At 44.3% G+C, this 19,817-nt stretch overlaps 1 protein-coding gene across 3 annotated transcripts in view; it reads left to right on the top strand.

Annotated features, from left to right (window-relative positions):
• FYB2 (FYN binding protein 2) overlaps window positions 1–19,817 on the top strand; it is a 494,151-nt gene that overhangs the window by 98,628 nt on the left and 375,706 nt on the right. For all 3 annotated transcript variants that reach the window (XR_015307520.1, XR_015307527.1, XM_086952746.1), the window contains exon 2: window positions 10,553–11,111. Coding sequence is in view for 1 of the 3 variants with exons in the window: in XM_086952746.1 (XP_086808872.1) it covers window positions 10,553–11,111 (559 nt within the window). In the remaining 2 variants the exon portion in view is untranslated. The remainder of the gene's footprint in view (window positions 1–10,552; window positions 11,112–19,817) is intronic.

Raw genomic sequence — 19,817 nt, 5'->3', positions numbered from 1 at the left:
CGCCCCCAAACTAATACATCGTCCAGAAATTCCAAAGTGTTCTCAACACCAGACAACTCTTTTTGCATCATTCTTTGAAAAACGGCAGATGCCGAAGCAAGACAAAATGGCATACGAATAAATTGGAATGCTCCCTCAGGCATAATGAAAGAAGTGAGATGTCTGCTTCCCTCATGTAGAAGAACCTAATGGTATGCGCTGGATAAGTCTAGTGTGGTAAAATATGCACCTCCTTCTATACTGGCCAGCATTTCATTAATTTTGGGGAGTGGATGACTATCAATCCATACGTACTCATTTAAATCTCTCAAATCAATACATATTCTGATCTTGCTACTGTTTTTTTTAGCCAAAACCACTGGACTTAACCATTCTGATGCTTCAATGGGCTTGATCACCCCATCTTTGCATAGTCTCTGTAGTTCTTCTTTCAACTTCTGTCTCAAAACTATTGGTACATTTCTTACTTTGGGTACAATATTGTCTTTTAAAATCATACAACGTTTAAATGTTTTGAGACATCCTAGAGAATTTTTTAAAAGATCTGGAAACTTGGTGAGCCATTTGTTGTTAGAAGAAACTATATTTAAAACTTGATTAGGATGGTTAGGATTTAAAATAATGTCTAAAGCACATTGTTCCTTCCATCCAAGAAGTGACTTCCCTTTTTCCACAATGTAAAGTTTGGCCAACGTTTTCTTGTCTTTGAAACAAATTTTGGTTCAGACATACCCAATAAGAGGATGTTTATTGCCACAATAACCTTCTGGTGGGACATAAGGAGGTTGCAGTTCTTTTGTGGACAAACCTACATTTTCCCCAATAGATTGATCAATTATAGAGAATGGAGAACATGAATCTACACGCATGTGAACTTCTGAACTTTTAATCTTCAGAAGACATTTGAGAGGACGATAATTATCTTTGGACCCATCGCAATTGCACACCTGTGAGGAATCATTAATCAATAATAATTCAATGTCATCATTTTCACTTTCACATGAGAAATCATCTCCTTTTACTAAATTAATGGTTTTCTTGTCAAGTTGAAAATTAAGAGTGCCCGTACATAGGGGATCATTAGGATCGCGGACGGACTTGAGTCCATCCGCGACCCCAGAGTAGGAGGGAACGTCCGCATGGGCAGCGGCGTTCCCTCCGTGCAGATTAGGATATGACCGCCAGAGTGGCGGTCACATCCTCTATCTTTAACATTGCGGCGGGTGCAGCTTCAAGCTGCACCCGCCGCAATGTTAAAAATACATACATTGCATTTGTATGCAGAAAGCGGCAGGCACCGCGCGGTGCCTGCTGATTTCTGCATACAAATGCAGGGGGTACCATGGGTACCCCCCCATGTGCACCCTCCACCCCCTTCATCCAGGGGGCCCGCAACAGGCCCCCAAAGTCAAATTCCGTATGCTTTTCCACGGCTGAAAATCCGCCGTGGAAAAGCATCTCTTTTACTCTATCCTAATATGGCTGGCGGTGTCTGATAGACACCGCCAGCCATGTTACAGCTTTTCCGCCGCGGTTGTAAGTCAACCGCGGCGGAAAAGCGGCGGACTGAAACCAGGACCCACCAGCTATCCTACTGTGGCGGTGGGTCTTTGGTGGGTCCGCAGAGGATTTTCCGCATCCTCCATCCTAATCAGCCCCATAGTCTTGAATAATGCCCAATTTTCTTGCACCTATAACATCTGCTTTTGACCGCAGGACAATGGCTTGCATCAGTGGTGTGTTTAGGACTTCCACATCTGAAACAATATTTGGGTTTAAATTTATGTTGATGTACTTTTTTCTCATCAGATTTAGAATGCAAAGATCTATTATTCTGTTTGTTAGGATTGTTGATGTTATGAACAGCCTCATCATGCACTTATTTGTTGACTAAATTTCCACTTTAGTTCTTTTACATATCTGGAGGTGTTTTCCATTCTTTTGGGTATTGCAATAGTATTTTCTAATGAAGGATCCTTCATACCTAGACGTTGTTCTTGAATCTTGAGGTTGAATATTCTATTGATCATTTAATCTCTGAGTTCATATCTTAAATCTTTAAATTTACAATTAACAGCAAGCTTTCGTAGATTGGCTACATATTGTTCAATGGATTCACTTTGAAGTTGAGCTCAAAAAAGAATTTGTGTCTTTCCATCACCACACTGGGTTTTTTTGCAAACTTTTCTTCAAGTGCTTTTAGCACTATTATATACACATCAATGTCATTACTATCCCCACTTTCATTGGTTTGTTCTGTCACATTGGTAATGTCATCGACCTCCGGTAAAGTTTTTAATAGATTCCTTCCTTCTTGACCTAATGAATGTTTGAGTATGGCTAATTTTCTTTTAGACACATATACATCTCCTCCAATAGCTTCCAAGCATGTTAAAATATTGACAAAATGTGCAGACAAACACTGGTGCAATGACAACAAAATTCCAGTAGGAGTGTGTGTCAAAGTAAGTAAAATTAGACACACGAAGAGGAAAAAAATTCCAAATTTGAATTCAATTCTTCAAAAAGAACAACGAAAACGTAGTGGACGTTGGTAATTCTTTTATAAATAATATGTGAAAATAGAAGAATGTTATACAGTACCGTTGGTTGGCTTTACTGCTACCCTCATTTGCTTACTTCTTATTCAATGGTTTTCCTTGTCCTTTTCGTGTTAGTCGCTCTCCTGGTGGAATACCTTTTGTGAATTTTCACAGCTCACTTTAAGGGAACTACGTTTTTTCGGTGTGTTAAGCATTTCTGTAAGTGCCTGTGATTTCCAGTTGTCTCCCTCATTTTTTTTCTTTCCCTTGGCTGTGCTCCTTGTTGCTCTTTGCTGCACAGAAGCTACGCTTCTCTCCCCTCGCTCTGTGTTGCTCGCACCTGTGTGCTTCTTCATTCTCACCATATTGTTCTCTCTCATGTACGTCTCCACTGCCTTCATTGTTGCTCCCCATCATGTGTTTCCTTTCCCTTCCTCCCTTCACACTACCCCGATTTGCTCCTTCATTTTTTATTTTAATCATTTTATTATTACTTCATTTCATATTATTTTTATTAACTGATCTAGCTTGGATTGGTTAAAAAAAGTGCATGAATCAGCAGTCCTGCATATACATTTGCCAGGACCCATGTGTGCTCGTTCAAAGTGATACAGCGCATCATTTAACCTTTTTTCCCTTTTGTTTCTGCTGTACAATAATCACATTTGCCAGTGCTGTACCACGTAAGCAAAGGTATTTGCTCATCCATCAGGGCCCATTGGCCTTTCTAATGCTATCTTTTCTTGAGTACACCCTTTTTGAACATCTACTGTTACCGGACGTCTGTTATTTTTGCTCCGATCCCATTCTAATAGTCTCTGCGAAGAATTCAGTTTGTGCCAGCTTACCTTTTAATGTCATAGTGAATCTGATTACCAAACCCTCCATTATCCCCCAGAATAATCCTTGACTCCAATACCCATGAAGCACTTTTTGCAGTTGAATTAATCTGGTAGGTTCTCATTTGGCCAGAATGGGGAATGCACTGTGCCCTTTCGTTGCCAGAGAGGGGTCCGACAAGGATGTATGCTAGTACCCATTTTATTTATTTTTTCTATAAATTTCCTGAACCGTGGAAAGTGGGCAGAAGGTAGCGCAGGTTGGTAAGCTGAAGATTACAGCATTTCTCCATGCTCATGACTTCGTCTTTTTAGCTCGCACACCTAGGAGTCTATTGAGTCTAAGTCCTTTTCTTCTTTCATGATGTCTTTGAACATGAGCATTAACTATTCTAAGTCCCATGTTGTGGTGTGTGACACAAAGAGTAAGGCAATTTGAGATCTATTTATGTTAATTCTAGTATGTTGTCGGCAGTATCCAGTTTCCAATATGGGCGTTTGCTTTGATGGAATGGGCTCTTCGTCTACCAATATTGCCATGAGGCATCTCAAGCTCACAGAGTCGATGGGTGCTCATTTTAAGGTGGTTTCCGTGAGGGAATGCAAACCTATAGCAGCTTTTGTTGAAATTTATAACACACATTGAGTTCCCGCTGCAATGTACTGTGCCGGTGTTTGGGGTTATGAACCCGCCTCTGGCCTGCAAATCGGAGAAAATCATTTTTTGTCCAGGCTATTTTTCTCCGCCCCCTGGTTGTCCACTTTTTGTGTGCCACAATGTACTGGTCCTCATATACATCGAGGTCTATATAACACTTGCCCTCAAGTGACTGTGGCAGTCAATATGGAATAACCCCAATGCAATGTTTAATTAACAGGTAATTATGGCTTAAATGTGATCTGATTATGAGCAAACTATTGCTGTTGTATGCCAAGGCTTGCTTCACAACCCTGTGCAGGCTTATCCTCTTGACCAGTCCTACAAGGGGGACCAAGTCTGATAGGATCTGGTTGAAGGTGCTTTTCTTGATGATCAGAGGCTGAAGAGTGACGTAGCCGAACTTGGGAAGCCTACCAACAAACTGTTTATCCTACTGCAAACTAGCACTGGTAATGTGCCCTATTTGCTGCATATACACAATCCACGGCAAAGGGCATTATTGCTAAGGTCCAGAATAAATACAGTTTGCAGCTTGCTATCCGTGGACAGCTCAGGGGAGGGGGTGGTTCTTGTCTCACTGTGTGTCCTGGCGATGACACCCCCCAAACATTATTACATTTTATTTTCTTCTGTAAGTATTACAATAAGTACACTAGGTTGGTTTCCTTACAAATATTGAAAGACTACAATGTTGCATTATGTAGACCGGCCCTTATTTCTCCTCAGTGTGAAAATTGCAAAAAACACAGTTGATGGACAGAATATAGAACAATGTCGTACATTCACCCCAGTACAAGGATCTGGGCCTAAATCCATCATTTTTTTGCACTCCACACCACTCTTGGTTAGACACTGGCTATATGCAAATCAGCTCTGACCCTGTGCCTCATGGGAACAGTCCAGTCCGAACTACAAAGCCATGTCTTTCCCAGACCGGAATCAAGCATCCAAGGACCGGTTTCTGGCTATCAGCCTTCATCAGCCTGGATAGCTTGACTCCAGTGGTGTGGAGAGCCTGGGACTCACGTCTGAGTATACCCAGCACACTCGGGGTGAAAATTGCAAAAAACACAGTTGATGGACAGAATGTAGAACAATGTCATACATTCACCCCAGTACAAGGATCTGGGCCTAAATCCATCATTTTTTTGCACTCCACACCACCCTGGGTTAGACACTGGCTATATGCAAATCAGCTCTGACCCTGTGCCTCATGGGAACTGTCCAGTCCGAACTACCAAGCCATGTCTTTCCCAGACCGGAATCAAGCATCCAAGGACCGGTTTCTGGCTATCAGCCTTCATCAGCCTGGATAGCTTGACTCCAGTGGTGTGGAGAGCCTGGGACTCACGTCTGAGTATACCCAGCACACTCGGGGTGAAAATTGCAAAAAACACAGTTGATGGACTAATTTGCATATAGCCAGGTTCTGAGCTGGGATGGTGCAGTGAGCTAAAAAACGGTGTTGGATTAAGCCCTGATCTCTTGACTGGGTGAGAGTATTCTGCTTAATTCAGAAACTCTGTCCATCACCACCCCCTGTTGTTTAATTATTTTGTCCACCATAAGCATGGAAGGGTATACTCAGACGTGAGTCCCTTGCTCATTGCACCATCAGGATTCAAGCAAGCCGGGCCGAAGACGGCTGTAATGCCAGAAACCGGTCCCCGGAAGCTTGTTTCCTTCCAAGTGAAAGAATCGGCTTGGTAGTTTGGTCTGCCCTGTTCCCATGATGCACTGGGCCAGGGACAGACTAATTTGCATATAGCCAGGTTCTGAGCTGGGATGGTGCAGTGAGCTAAAAAACGGTGTTGGATTAAGCCCTGATCTCTTGACTGGGTGAGAGTATTCTGCTTAATTCAGAAACTCTGTCCATCACCACCCCCTGTTGTTTAAATATTTTGTCCACCATAAGCGTGGAAGGGTATACTCAGACGTGAGTCCCTTGCTCATTGCACCATCAGGATTCAAGCAAGCCGGGCCGAAGACGGCTGTAATGCCAGAAACCGGTCCCCGGAAGCTTGTTTCCTTCCCAGTGAAAGAATTGGCTTGGTAGTTTGGTCTGCCCTGTTCCCATGATGCACTGGGCCAGGGACAGACTAATTTGCATATAGCCAGGTTCTGAGCTGGGATGGGGCAGTGAGTTAAATAACGGTGATGGATCAAGCCCTGATCTTTGGACTGGGTGAGAGTGGTCTGCTTAATTCAGACACTCTGTTCATCACCACCCCCTTTTCTGAATCGTTTTTGGCCACTATAGGTGTGGCAGGGTATACTCAGACATGAGTCCCTTACTCACTGCTCCATCAGGATTCAAGCAAGCCGGGCCGACGACGGCTGAAATGCCAGAAACCGGTCCCCGGAAGCTTGTCTCCTTTCTGGTGAAGAATTGGCTTGGTAGTTTGGTCTGCCCTGTTCCCATGATGCACTGGGCCAGGGACAGACTGATTTGCATATAGCCAGGTTCTGAGCTGGGATGGGGCAGTGAGTTAAATAACGGTGATGGATCAAGCCCTGATCTTTGGACTGGGTAAGAGTGGTCTGCTTAATTCAGACACTCTGTTCATCACCACCCCCTTTTCTGAATCGTTTTGGCCACTATAGGTGTGGCAGGGTATACTCAGACATGAGTCCCTTACTCACTGCTCCATCAGGATTCAAGCAAGCCGGGCCGACGACGGCTGAAATGCCAGAAACCGGTCCCCGGAAGCTTGTCTCCTTTCTGGTGAAGAATTGGCTTGGTAGTTTGGTCTGCCCTGTTCCCATGATGCACTGGGCCAGGGACAGACTGATTTGCATATAGCCAGGTTCTGAGCTGGGATGGGGCAGTGAGTTAAATAACGGTGATGGATCAAGCCCTGATCTTTGGACTGGGTAAGAGTGGTCTGCTTAATTCAGACACTCTGTTCATCACCACCCCCTTTTCTGAATCGTTTTTGGCCACTATAGGTGTGGCAGGGTATACTCAGACATGAGTCCCTTACTCACTGCTCCATCAGGATTCAAGCAAGCCGGGCCGACGACGGCTGAAATGCCAGAAACCGGTCCCCGGAAGCTTGTCTCCTTTCTGGTGAAGAATTGGCTTGGTAGTTTGGTCTGCCCTGTTCCCATGATGCACTGGGCCAGGGACAGACTGGTTTGCATATAGCCAGGTTCTGAGCTGGGATGGGGCAGTGAGTTAAATAACGGTGATGGATCAAGCCCTGATCTTTGGACTGGGTAAGAGTGGTCTGCTTAATTCAGACACTCTGTTCATCACCACCCCCTTTTCTGAATAATTTGCATATAGCCAGGTTCTGAGCTGGGATGGTGCAGTGAGCTAAAAAACGGTGTTGGATTAAGCCCTGATCTCTTGACTGGGTGAGAGTATTCTGCTTAATTCAGCAACTCTGTCCATCACCACCCCCTGTTGTTTAATTATTTTGTCCACCATAAGCGTGGAAGGGTATACTCAGACATGAGTCCCTTGCTCATTGCACCATCAGGATTCAAGCAAGCCGGGCCGAAGACGGCTGTAATGCCAGAAACCGGTCCCCGGAAGCTTGTTTCCTTCCAAGTGAAAGAATCGGCTTGGTAGTTTGGTCTGCCCTGTTCCCATGATGCACTGGGCCAGGGACAGACTAATTTGCATATAGCCAGGTTCTGAGCTGGGATGGTGCAGTGAGCTAAAAAACGGTGTTGGATTAAGCCCTGATCTCTTGACTGGGTGAGAGTATTCTGCTTAATTCAGAAACTCTGTCCATCACCACCCCCTGTTGTTTAAATATTTTGTCCACCATAAGCGTGGAAGGGTATACTCAGACGTGAGTCCCTTGCTCATTGCACCATCAGGATTCAAGCAAGCCGGGCCGAAGACGGCTGTAATGCCAGAAACCGGTCCCCGGAAGCTTGTTTCCTTCCCAGTGAAAGAATTGGCTTGGTAGTTTGGTCTGCCCTGTTCCCATGATGCACTGGGCCAGGGACAGACTAATTTGCATATAGCCAGGTTCTGAGCTGGGATGGGGCAGTGAGTTAAATAACGGTGATGGATCAAGCCCTGATCTTTGGACTGGGTGAGAGTGGTCTGCTTAATTCAGACACTCTGTTCATCACCACCCCCTTTTCTGAATCGTTTTTGGCCACTATAGGTGTGGCAGGGTATACTCAGACATGAGTCCCTTACTCACTGCTCCATCAGGATTCAAGCAAGCCGGGCCGACGACGGCTGAAATGCCAGAAACCGGTCCCCGGAAGCTTGTCTCCTTTCTGGTGAAGAATTGGCTTGGTAGTTTGGTCTGCCCTGTTCCCATGATGCACTGGGCCAGGGACAGACTGATTTGCATATAGCCAGGTTCTGAGCTGGGATGGGGCAGTGAGTTAAATAACGGTGATGGATCAAGCCCTGATCTTTGGACTGGGTAAGAGTGGTCTGCTTAATTCAGACACTCTGTTCATCACCACCCCCTTTTCTGAATCGTTTTGGCCACTATAGGTGTGGCAGGGTATACTCAGACATGAGTCCCTTACTCACTGCTCCATCAGGATTCAAGCAAGCCGGGCCGACGACGGCTGAAATGCCAGAAACCGGTCCCCGGAAGCTTGTCTCCTTTCTGGTGAAGAATTGGCTTGGTAGTTTGGTCTGCCCTGTTCCCATGATGCACTGGGCCAGGGACAGACTGATTTGCATATAGCCAGGTTCTGAGCTGGGATGGGGCAGTGAGTTAAATAACGGTGATGGATCAAGCCCTGATCTTTGGACTGGGTAAGAGTGGTCTGCTTAATTCAGACACTCTGTTCATCACCACCCCCTTTTCTGAATCGTTTTTGGCCACTATAGGTGTGGCAGGGTATACTCAGACATGAGTCCCTTACTCACTGCTCCATCAGGATTCAAGCAAGCCGGGCCGACGACGGCTGAAATGCCAGAAACCGGTCCCCGGAAGCTTGTCTCCTTTCTGGTGAAGAATTGGCTTGGTAGTTTGGTCTGCCCTGTTCCCATGATGCACTGGGCCAGGGACAGACTGGTTTGCATATAGCCAGGTTCTGAGCTGGGATGGGGCAGTGAGTTAAATAACGGTGATGGATCAAGCCCTGATCTTTGGACTGGGTAAGAGTGGTCTGCTTAATTCAGACACTCTGTTCATCACCACCCCCTTTTCTGAATAATTTGCATATAGCCAGGTTCTGAGCTGGGATGGTGCAGTGAGCTAAAAAACGGTGTTGGATTAAGCCCTGATCTCTTGACTGGGTGAGAGTATTCTGCTTAATTCAGCAACTCTGTCCATCACCACCCCCTGTTGTTTAATTATTTTGTCCACCATAAGCGTGGAAGGGTATACTCAGACATGAGTCCCTTGCTCATTGCACCATCAGGATTCAAGTAAGCCGGGCCGAAGACGGCTGTAATGCCAGTAACCGGTCCCCGGAAACTTGTTTCCTTCCCAGTGAAAGAATTGGCTTGGTAGTTTGGTCTGCCCTGTTCCCATGATGCACTGGGCCAGGGACAGACTAATTTGCATATAGTCAGGTTCTGAGCTGGGATGGTGCAGTGAGCTAAAAAACGGTGTTGGATTAAGCCCTGATCTCTTGACTGGGTGAGAGTATTCTGCTTAATTCAGAAACTCTGTCCATCACCACCCCCTGTTGTTTAACTTATTTCTCCTCAGGCACTCCGAGAACCAACTATGTGTGTTGCACTGGGATCCTTCTTAAAATGTATTGTTCACTGTTAAAATTGTATGCTTTTTTATGTTTTTACTGTAACCTGTTTCACTGATACATTGAACTTTTCATTGTTTTATGTGCACTTAATTATTAGGTACAATTTTAAATTGAATTTGACACAAACCCCTGTTGCTTGGCATCTAAAAAGCATCAGTTTTTCTCCTAATGGAAATCCTAGTGTGGGTGGTACTTTGGCGTGCTCAAAATGAGTGTTTGATATTATTCACGGATTCGAAACTGCTTGGACTCAAACCACCTCAGTTGTTTCCCCTGGTGCCCAGGTTTGCTGAAGAAGGTGGGTGAAGGGCGGGCATGTGTAACATATTTGAAACATTTAAAATATTCTGCTTGGCAACTTAGTTTATTTATTGGATTTGCCAATAAAGCCAGAGTTAAAGGGCTAATATCCAGAGGCTAGTTGCGGCTGCTCCCGCAAATTGGTAGTGGGTCGGGGAACAAAGAAAAAAACACTTGTCGTCCATCCGTCCAGCTGGCTGGCCTGCCACAGCCTCTCTTCCGTCCTCTTTCCGGCTTCTGTTGGAGAATGAAGCAGTATAGACGCCCCTAAGCCAATCATAGCGCTATAATGCATTGTTGTAATTGGTAAGCACCCAGGCTCCCCTGAGCCAATCATAGTGATGCAACGCAGCATTGTGATTGGACAGAGCGCTGTGGTTCGGCGCTCAGATGGGGAATGGAAGCCTGGGCATGTTCTCCACCTAGGCTGTAATGTTGTGTTCATACCTTTTTTAGTCCTCGATGACTTTACATACTGTAATTATAATTACATTTCAAATTTTTTCTAGGATGAAGTGCTAGACTTCAGAGCGCGCAGAGCAATGTTTCAACAGATGTCCAAGGCTGAAAATACCCCACAATCTGCACCGAATCATCCGATAGCCAGCACAAAAGGACAGCGGTATCCTCCAGCTGGAGCACTTAACCAAAAAAGCCTGGAAAATGGTAGGATAAATTCTAATGTACATAACTATTTAGCAAAACCGGCATTGCTTCCAAAAACATTTGCATTGCCCCGTGTGAAATTAGGTGGAGCAGCCATGGAGAACAAAATAGAAGAACCAAGAGTCAACAAGCTACTGTTGTCGAAGGGTGAAGGTGCTTCTCCTATGGTTGATCCACAGACGTGCCACCGAATTGGCACAACTGAGGCACATCAAGTAATGGACAATATCCAACCAAATACTGCGATTGATAAAAAACAATTTAGACATACCTTGCTTATTTGGGAGAACGCGTCATCTAACACAACAGAAAGGAAAAAGGACTCGCTCCCTGATTGGGTTAATGAATCCACAAGTTCAGCAGCAGTTGATCAGGAAAAGGTGCCCTTGCAAGATCATGAAGGTAAGTAAGGCTTGCTTTCTGAACACTTTGATATTACAATATTTTATTTATTTCTATGACTGTTAGTTTGTTAAAAAAGTGGAATAGGTTGCTAAAAATATCAGTTCGAATTTCAGTTTTGGCCACAGTGGGGCTATACAGTGAATTTGTAATGCATGGCTTACATAGAGAGCCTCTATCGTTTATTTGTTTCCAAAAGTTATAACTCCTTGCTTTGACATCACAACAGTGGATACCAAACTGGTTATCAACTGTTATAATGTCACAAAGACCTTCCAAGCCATGTGACAGGTCTCTCTGACAGCCTGTCAGCACAGCTCTGCTTGTGTGCTTTGACTGAAAGCAGAAAGCGCAGCTGCAGGAGGGGGAAGTGAGACAGGGAAGGTGGTGGGTTTTGGTTAAGGATAGCAGGTAAGATTATATTTATCACATTTTCATCAGGGAGGGGAGGGAATGTTATGTAAGGAGCTCCTGTTATACTCTGCCCCTGCACAGTAGGTAAAGGCAGAGGCAGAGGTTTTTGGGGGCTATACATAACAGAAAATTATATATGGGGAAAATAGTTAATTACAGGGATGGGTCTCATCTCTGGTTTGTGAGTGACTTCATAGACAACTCTAGCTTCGGTCACGTTGTCTATTTCCCGTCACTCAGATCCCTTCGGTGAAAATCATCTCCATAATTCACTATTAGCCATCTATAATTCTTTGTATAATGCATAGTATTCTGTAATAGCTGTATAAAGACAAGAGTTTCATTTCAATATACTTGGCGACTTGTGACACACCCAGTCACCGATTTACAAGGAAAAGACATCAGAACTCAATTATATCTATTACAGTCGAGTTCGGACATCACAATATCTCTTGCCAGAACCAGCAGCCAACCTTAAAGGCAGGTCAGAGCATAATTGAAGTAGCTGTTTAAGGCAACGATAACTAGCATTGTTTTTCTTTCTGCTGTTTTATTTCGGCTTACAATGACCAGCAGAGAGAGCATGTTTATGTTGTGCACTGCTTAGATAGAGAAAAGCTATAATCTTTCTGCATGATTAAACACATTTTTTTAAATGACTTGTATTCAAATGTTTCTAAAATCTGTTTGTAACAAATAACGAACATATTTTTAATGCGTTTAATTGTGCCCTAGAGGTTTCATTTTTATTCATCATGTTTGCAAACCTGCTCGCTCTTTTATGCGAAAGAGCGATTCACCAACGTCTTAAGTGGTTTGTGGGAAAGGTTGTGGTGACCATGTATTGTATGGGACAAAGTACACCCTGGTGTGTATGATGAGAATATTGCAAGTCACCTTAAAGTTCCATAACCAGATAAAGGAACCTGACCTTCAGCCTCGTTCCTCTCTATAGTTATGGAACTCCTCGGCGGCTTGCAATATCCTTATAATATACAAAAGGGGTACTTTATCCCTTATAGAAACCTTTACCTAAAAGTCCCTGGAATGGGGTGTGATAGATGTAACATAACTGGACCCCAGAAGGGAGGGATGCAGGATGCGAACCTGACAATGATTACTGTTAGCTGATTGCAATGGTTTGCGTTTAATCCTGAGGGGTCACTTGCTGCTTTAATAAAATAACAATTTTCAAATGGAGCGGACGATTATACAAAAGTAGTTGCTTACTTTGTATGCATGTAGATGAGTACGTTAGAGGATGTAGTCTGTTTTCTGGGTTTAGGAAGCCATTTGTCTGAAAATATACAACTGTGGTGGGCAAACTTGAGAAAAATATGTCTAATAGTTGTCATAATTTTGTTTACATGCATACTTTAAATGAAAAGAATAATGCAAAACCATATATTTCAGATCTGCTTGTGGAACTCTGTGGAAAGTAGGGAGAATGCAATGTTTACTATCAATCTTAACCCCTTCCCTGTTGCCGTTGGCCCTTGCGAGCACTACCTTCCTAGTGCTGCGCACATCCAACGCCCGATGCGGTCCCGCCCGCGCAAGAGAATGCCCGCACCGCGGCGGTTAACGGGTTGAAATGCCACTTTTTTTCTTGTAAACATAAAATTAGATCCCTGAACATCTCTCTAACACCACCAACAGAAATCCTGGAAACAAATCGAAACAACATTTCCATAACTATCTGCAAGCATGCCTACAAAGGTGGTGTACGATATATTTTGTTCTTTTGCCCTTTTCCATATAATTTAAGGAGAAGACTCGCTAAAACTGCAGTGACACACATACTGTGAGCAGTGTGTTTATGGCTTGAGTGCAGGTGCCCGTTTCCCGATCAGTATTGTAGCAAGGGGATGCCATGGTGCAAGCAAGGCCCTTTGACTGCTGTTGGGGAAGTACAATACAGCAATTATCAGGGTTCATTGGGCACCTGACCTGGTGCAGCAATCATATCTACAACCTTGTTCCCCGACTTGCAGAAGCTGATTCAGAAAGTTTAACTCCAGCACAGGTCTTCATTCTTAATAACGTTAATATACATTTGGCACATGTTCCTATGTGGAGGCCAGAGAGGCAGGGCGAAGTGTAGCTGACCGCGCATGGAATTAAACTACAGTATTCTCACGATCCCCTGCCTTGACCCAGGGCACATCATGGCCTATGAGTAGGGGTTGATTTATGGATTCGTACTGTGTTAGCATGACCGATACCTAGGATCTACTGTATCAGTACCAGGGATTGAGTATAATAGGACTCTAGATACACACCCTAATTCAAGGGTAGGGAACATATTTTTTGGTCCTGGAGAAATGCTAGGGATCCTGTACTAGACCAACATAGCGTGAAAAATGTCGACCTGAATAGTGAAACCATGATGGTTCACTACAACACAGTCACTGAGTAGTGGCATATCTTAACCTTGCGCACCCTACCGCAGACTAGTCTTTGACCTTACCGAAGGGCCTCTGAATAAAATGTTATTTCCTTTAGGTAATTTGAAGATCACACTCTCCACCTTACACATTATACCTCACACACCCGCATGCACCGTCACGGCTCATAGAAGTAAAGATCTCTGACAAAGAGCCCTCTCGCGGGGCCAGTGGGGCATTGCAGTGCCAGCCCCAAGAGAATGTTTTCTATACCCTCTCCACATAGGAACTAGTACCCACACTGATTTAAACATGTCAATTATAGTGAGGAGCATGAGTACTGGACCTTAATCTGGATCTTAGTCCCCCTCTTATTGACTCATAATATACATTTGCTCCCATGAGCCGCTTGGACGAAGGGGTGGACTTCGGGATGTTAGTTCCCCAGATTGTCCTTCACATGGGTTGGGCGGGGGCATTTTTGCAGCCCATAGTTAATGAGCAGAAATTAAAGCAAGTACAGCACTACTTATGCACTACATGAACGGTGGTGTGTGGCATGTTGAATGCCCACCAAGGAAGTGTTCATCATTTTATCCATTGCCCCTTCCCCTTTTCCAGTTAGCTGTAAAGTGCTACTAGGCTCAGGGGATTTTAAAGCCAGTGTGTTTGGACAAATAGGTACACCCCTTAGTAAATGAAGGCTACACCTGTCTCTGAGCCTGCTACACCACATGAGGTTGCCCCAAAATCTACACCGTACACATTTCTTAACTGCTGATGAGCAAGATGTGTAATTTAATTTGAGCAAACGTGCTTCCTGAATACAGCCACATGTCAACTGTATTTTCTCTACCATTTGAGCATGTGCAACATTAATTTTGTGATTTTTGACACTAGCCGAGTTTTCCTTTAGAAAGCACATTGCATTTTGAGCAATAAAACCCAGTAGTCCTCAAGGTGTTAGTGTGTATTTGTTGCTTTAATATATGTGGAAATATACTAGGTGCAACTTTTTATTTCAGAAATGATAAAATAAATGTGAATACAGGCAAAGGATATGTACATACAATTAAAGTGGTAAGTGGCCATATGCAGTGGGGAGGTTGACCCAGCAGCCAGCACCTTGCTAGCAAGCAAACCTATGCTGCAAGCTGTGCATGGCATGGGACCAGGCAAAGTGTACTACCCCCCTACCATCCAGGCAGACAGAAGAGGGGTTGTGGAGCCCCTTTCCCAAGCTATTGGACCTGGGAACCCCATCACCTGGGGCAAAAACAATTATTCGGGCGGGTGGTAGAGACTCACTTCCACAAGCCACAAAAGGCCCTAGGGACACCATCCTCCAGGGCCAACTATATTAGAGGAGGGTGGTGGTGTGAGGCCTACCACCCTGAACCCAAATGGTCCCCGAGGACCCCATTCCCTAGAGCATATTACAGTCTAAGTTGTTGCCCCGTTTCCCACCCGGGCACCCACAAAACATATTGTTGAGGGCTGTTGGGGTAGTTGCAGGGCCACGGATAGCTCTCTGCGTGCTGCAGGAGCCGGCATTGCTCCTGCCGGAGGGAACAGCTCTTTTTGCATGCTTCCTCCAGGTGGTAACAATATATGTTTCCCTGCCTACACCCAGCAGGAACATTTTTACAGCATCCACGGGATGAGAGCAGATATGCCTTGCCTGCCTGCATGAACACGAGCAGGGAAGGCATGCTTGCTCCAGCCTGGCGGGAGATTTAAAAACGCTCCCACCAGGGAGCAAACACATCTCCCTGCGCGCACTGATGTGGGCAGGGAAATTACTGTGTACCGGGGATGGGTTCCCCTGGAACAGTCTGTGAACTGGCCCCGGGGAATGGTGTTCCCGGGACCTTCTTGGGTCTGGGATGGCGGCCCTTGTGCCCCGTACCCTCTACTTATTCTGTGGCCTCAGAGGATGATGTCCCAGGGGCCCATTTGGGATTGGGGACTCCCCTAAAAAGTGTGTGATCCTCTGGGATGGGATCCCTGGGGCCCATTTGGGAATCCCCTACCCAAATATTATTTAAGCAAAATGTTGGGCCGCCTTTTTATTTCTTCCTTTTTGCCCCAGCTCTGTCCTTCCTTCCTTCCTTCTTTCCCTCCCTTTATCCTCTCCTTTCTAGGTTTATCCCTCTTCTGTCTACACTCAAATCTCCCCCCTCCTTTGATCTCCCAAATCTTCTTTCCTCTCCATATATTTTGTCCTTCCTTCTTTTCTCCATTATTTTCCAGTACAATTTATTTCCAACAATTCATATGTTTTCTCCTTTTCTCTACTCTTCCATCTTTGTTTCCATTCTGTTTCTCCTATTTCATTGGTCTATTTTCTAATGCGGTCTCCCCTCTTCCTTTATTCTGTCTACTTCATGTCCCATTCTCACCCCTCCATTCTTTGTCTTCTTTAATGGCTCACCTCCATATCGGCCCTTCTCCTAACCTTCTTATCTTTTCTGCCTCATCACACGCTCCTGCACATACTCATTGACCTTGCTCCATTGTAGCCTCTATTCTGAGTTTTACCAGTACCTATGTGGGGCCTGTCTCACTCTCTAATTCTAGGGAGGCACTTCATACAAATTCTTAGCAAAATCAGGGCAAATCTGGTCTTTAGTTGCTTGTTTTCCGGTTCAGCGAGGACCTAGCCTGGCAGTTCGGACTGGACTGTTCCTATTGCAGCAGGGTCAAGACTGATTGCAAATTTCCGGGCCCAGACTGAGTTAAAATGGTGGCTAAGAGAAAAATGGGGTTGAATGCTATCCTGAGTGATTGACAGTTGTTCGACCTATTGCATGCATTTCTGTCATCACCTTTTGTGTGTTTGATGTGACGCCCTGTGTGGCCAAGTGTATGCAGTGTTATGCACAGATGTAGGCTCCATGCTCACTCTGCCCTGGAAACAAACTACACCCAACAGAAGAGCCATAATAAGGGAAAACTAGTCTTGGGTTGCTGTGTTCCGGCTCGGGGAGGACCTGACCTGGTAGTTTATACTAGACTGTTCCTGGACTGTTCCCATTGGAGCAGGGTCAAGATTTAGTTGCCTATGGTTGGATCTAAATCGAGGTGGCATGGTGGGTAAAAATAAAATGGGTTGGAATGCTGCCCAGATTGATTACCAGTGGTTAGACGTATTGCAAGCCTTCCTCCTATCAAGTTTTTTGTGTTCAAAGTTAAATAAACTGCATCCAGTGCGCCTCTCACACATCGGGCTACGGCATGGTGCCTTTGCATTGCCTGCAGCAAAAATAGTCACAGCCCTGACTAAAACCATATGGTAAGGTCACAGAATAGGGTGACACTTGTTATCTCCTCTATCCCACTTGTTCACCCTATTCTGGGATCCTTACAAGGTAGTTTGTCAGGTCGCCTTAGCCAGGCAATGTGCCAGCACACTTGCTACTACTTAGGGGCCTGCATCCACACTTCACCAATTTTGAGGGCTATAGAACAGGAAAAATTATGTGGTTGTTTGGTCCTCTTGTATTTATATGGTGCTTAATACTCCGGACAAAGCTATGCTGTGTTATGAAGATCAATATGATATTGGTGACTCTTTTGGACTGCATGGTTGACAAGGGTTTTGAGAGTTCTGTCTAGGGTTTTGAGTATGCAGGAAGAATGGCGCCCTAATCTGGTTAAAGTTCAAGCAAATTGCAACCCAAAAAACAAAGGGAAGGTACGGTGCTACTAGGTCAGAGGAAACCCCAATAACCCCTGATGGGAGTGGCAAGGGCCCACTCAGTAAATGCAACAAAAGTCCTGGTAGAAAAGAGCAACGTCGTTCACATTCTGAATAGGACCTCCGAGGTTATACGGTTGACGGTTGAACCCGCCCGTCATCCATTGTTGCCCTGGTATAGCGGGAAGTGACAGATTGGTCCTCCCTTCTTTTAACCTCATGATTTCAAGCCACTACTAGTCCTGCCTTAAACATAGACACCTTCCAGTTCAAAACATATGCTTGAAAGAATGCTCACACCCTTGTACTTTAGTCACGGCCACTCGAGTTCTGTGATTTTCAGGCTACGGCATTTTCCACATAACTACGGATTTGACGCTTGTTTCACATAATCCATTATCTAATTTATAATATGTAGCTTTCTAGATTAAATGGATCAAAGGTTACTAAAAACGAAACTACTTGTATTACTGGGAAGTGGAAGACCATTTAGAAAGGTTGACTGCACACCTTTCTGTTTGTAATTGCAGTATTTGGGTGTTAAATTGGTACTAATGAAGTGAAATATTTGTTCAGACTGTTTAGCATCTGTGAAAACGAAATAAATTTTAAAGTAATAATATCACAAGATATGCACATTATGCTCCATAATGTCTGTTCTTGTTGCATACGTCAACTCTGCCACATGATTTGGTACTCTCCTGCTCTATCATTCCAATGGCACTGACTATGGTGCAAGGTAGAGATGGGTGTGCAAGCAAATTAAAAGAGACAGCTGAGCCAACTGTTGGCGCTGGCTCCTAAAAACCCTGGAAAAATATGGCATGTCAATCATATGGCACAGACCATGTGAAAATGCAGTCAGGAGTCTATAAATAAAAAAAAACAATGAACACTCAGAAGTATTTAATAAAAGTCATACCGCCCGATTCATCAAACAAAATTGCGCTCGCAAAGGGCCAGATTCTGAGAATCTGGCCCTTTGCGAGAGCGATTTTTGCATTTGGGATTCAGCATCCCAAATGTAAAAATCGCTAATTGCGATCTCGCAATTTTGCGAGGAATTACATTTAAGGAATCTCTATTTGAGATTCCTTAAATGCAATTCATCATCCAATTTTATTTTGCGAATTCGCAATTTCTTGCCGCAATTTACCGCGAGGTCAGACCTCGTGGTAAATTGCGAAAACTCAGAAAAATACATTTAAATGCATTTTTCTGAGTTGCATGTTACACATGTGTGTGTGCAACATCTGTGTAGATTTTCATTTGAGGGGTGCTACAGGGTGTCCTTTGGACACCCCTGGCACCCTTCAAATCGCTATCTTATTTGCGATTAGCAAATTGCTAATCGCAAATAAGGAATACTCCCCATTCATTCCTATGGGCCTTTTGGCCCATAGGAATGAATGGCGAGTTATTCCTTATTTGCGATTAGCAATTTGCTAATCGCAAATAAGGAATATGTAGGAATCGCATTTCTTTATGCAATTTCTACATGAATCCTGTTTTGCGAAGTCCTTAATAGCGATTCGCTATGAATCGCTATTAGGGGCTCGCAAAACGGGAGAATGATGAATCAGAATGAATTCAGAATGATGAATCAGGCTGTTAGTTTTTAAACATGAACTGAGGAATGCTTCTACCCCCGCTCTGAGGACAATGCTATCTGTGACTTAAAAGGCAAGACGAGGGTCTTGTGTACCCTATATGTGGCATAGGTTATGATTATAAATGGCACTACTTTACATGCTGTTCAATCAAATATGGGATTGTTTTGTACAAAGCACGGCCTGAACTGATGTATTTGAAGGTACCTTCTTATGCAATAAAGAACAAAAAGGAGGATCAATGAGAAGATTTTGCTCCATCCTTAGTTTTATGTAGCAGAAATTCAACTGGAAAGAATTGGAGCGCCGAGGCTGGAACCTGTTTTCCCAGCTCCAAAGTCAGCAGCCTCGGCTTAATGCCACACCCTCACCCTCTCATTGCAGTGTGAAATACAATCACTCTTGTGTGTTTATTTCACACTGAATTGGCTCCGTCTCTTGAAACACTCAAAATAAAAGTAACAGCCCTTTTTATTTTTGGATGTTCTAAGCCTCCTGGAGCTCCACCTGGCACAATAAAACAGAGAAAAGGGTGTTTTCACGCCTCCTTTTTGATATCACTTTTAGTTCTAGAAGTACTGAGAAAGGAGCGAGG

Source organism: Lissotriton vulgaris, chromosome 1_1 (assembly GCF_964263255.1).
Source record: "Lissotriton vulgaris chromosome 1_1, aLisVul1.2, whole genome shotgun sequence".
Taxonomy (NCBI): Eukaryota; Metazoa; Chordata; class Amphibia; order Caudata; family Salamandridae; genus Lissotriton; species Lissotriton vulgaris.
Note: the sequence above shows the minus strand (reverse complement) of the source record. Positions and strands in the feature narration are given on the sequence as shown.